This window comes from Phalaenopsis equestris, unplaced genomic scaffold (assembly GCF_001263595.1).
Source record: "Phalaenopsis equestris unplaced genomic scaffold, ASM126359v1 Scaffold000946, whole genome shotgun sequence".
In the NCBI taxonomy this organism is placed as follows: domain Eukaryota; kingdom Viridiplantae; phylum Streptophyta; class Magnoliopsida; order Asparagales; family Orchidaceae; genus Phalaenopsis; species Phalaenopsis equestris.
Genome location: NW_018165385.1, coordinates 28,738 through 29,713, shown reverse-complemented (window position 1 = coordinate 29,713; position 976 = coordinate 28,738). Strand labels below are relative to the sequence as shown.

The 976-nt window shown below is 31.5% G+C and overlaps 1 protein-coding gene across 2 annotated transcripts in view; it reads right to left on the bottom strand.

Annotated features, from left to right (window-relative positions):
• The window catches only part of LOC110032459 (transcription factor bHLH62), a 13,994-nt gene that overhangs the window by 11,427 nt on the left and 1,591 nt on the right, over positions 1–976 (bottom strand). For both annotated transcript variants that reach the window (XM_020736100.1, XM_020736099.1), the window contains exons 5-6: positions 271–480; positions 51–132 (exon numbers count right to left, since the gene is read on the bottom strand). In XM_020736100.1, coding sequence (XP_020591759.1) covers positions 51–132; positions 271–480 — 292 coding nt within the window. The remainder of the gene's footprint in view (positions 1–50; positions 133–270; positions 481–976) is intronic.

Genomic DNA, 976 nt, shown 5'->3' with positions numbered 1-976 from the left:
ATATATATATATATATATATATAGATATAGATATGCAAGAACATTTTTGCCTGATAAAGATTGTAATGGCAACTGATGGAACTCTAAATCACAAATGTTCTGAGAATTGCCATCCCAACTTGATCTGTGAACCTAAAAATGCAAGTACATAAAAAATCAATTAATTGATCATATAATAGCTATAAAATAGTATGAATTTAAATTGAACTAATTTCATAAACTACAACGAAATAATAATAATAATAATAATAATAATATAGAAAAAATTACATTGACGGATGGATCCAACAATATATCGTGAACATTAAGAGGTGAACTCAAGCTCTGTCGAATTGCCAAATCGAAAAAATGTACGCCGATATCGACCCCGCAACTTGTAGCCATTTGATGATGCATTGGATTAATTTGAATGTAATTAGGCTCAACCAGCTCAGGTGACACATTAACCCTAGTCATGCTAGGGTTACAGCCCAAGTTCACCTACATAACAAATTAACATATTAATTATATATTTATTTTTATAATACTCTGGCATCACAAACATATATATGAAAAATTGCATGTCATTTTCTATATAGCGAACAATTATATATAGTATTTTTCTTATAGATTTTAGTGTTTTACATGCAATTATGAAAGTTTAGGTATCACATATGTAAACACAACAGAATTATGTAATATAATTACATTATTTACATTATATATATATATATAGACACACACACATGTGCGCGCGCGCGCCTTAAACCTCGGCCTGTTGGTTGACATTCACAGTTCAAGGCCCCTTAGGTCGGGGGCTCGAAAGCCCTATGACACAGTTGGCCTTAAGGTGGTTGCACTTGAATAGTTAGACATATTAGAGGTGACCGACTAGTATAATAGTCTTTGGTCATATATATATATATATATATATGACCAAAGACTATTATACTAGTCGGTCACCTCTAATATGTCTAACTATTTAAGTGCAACCACC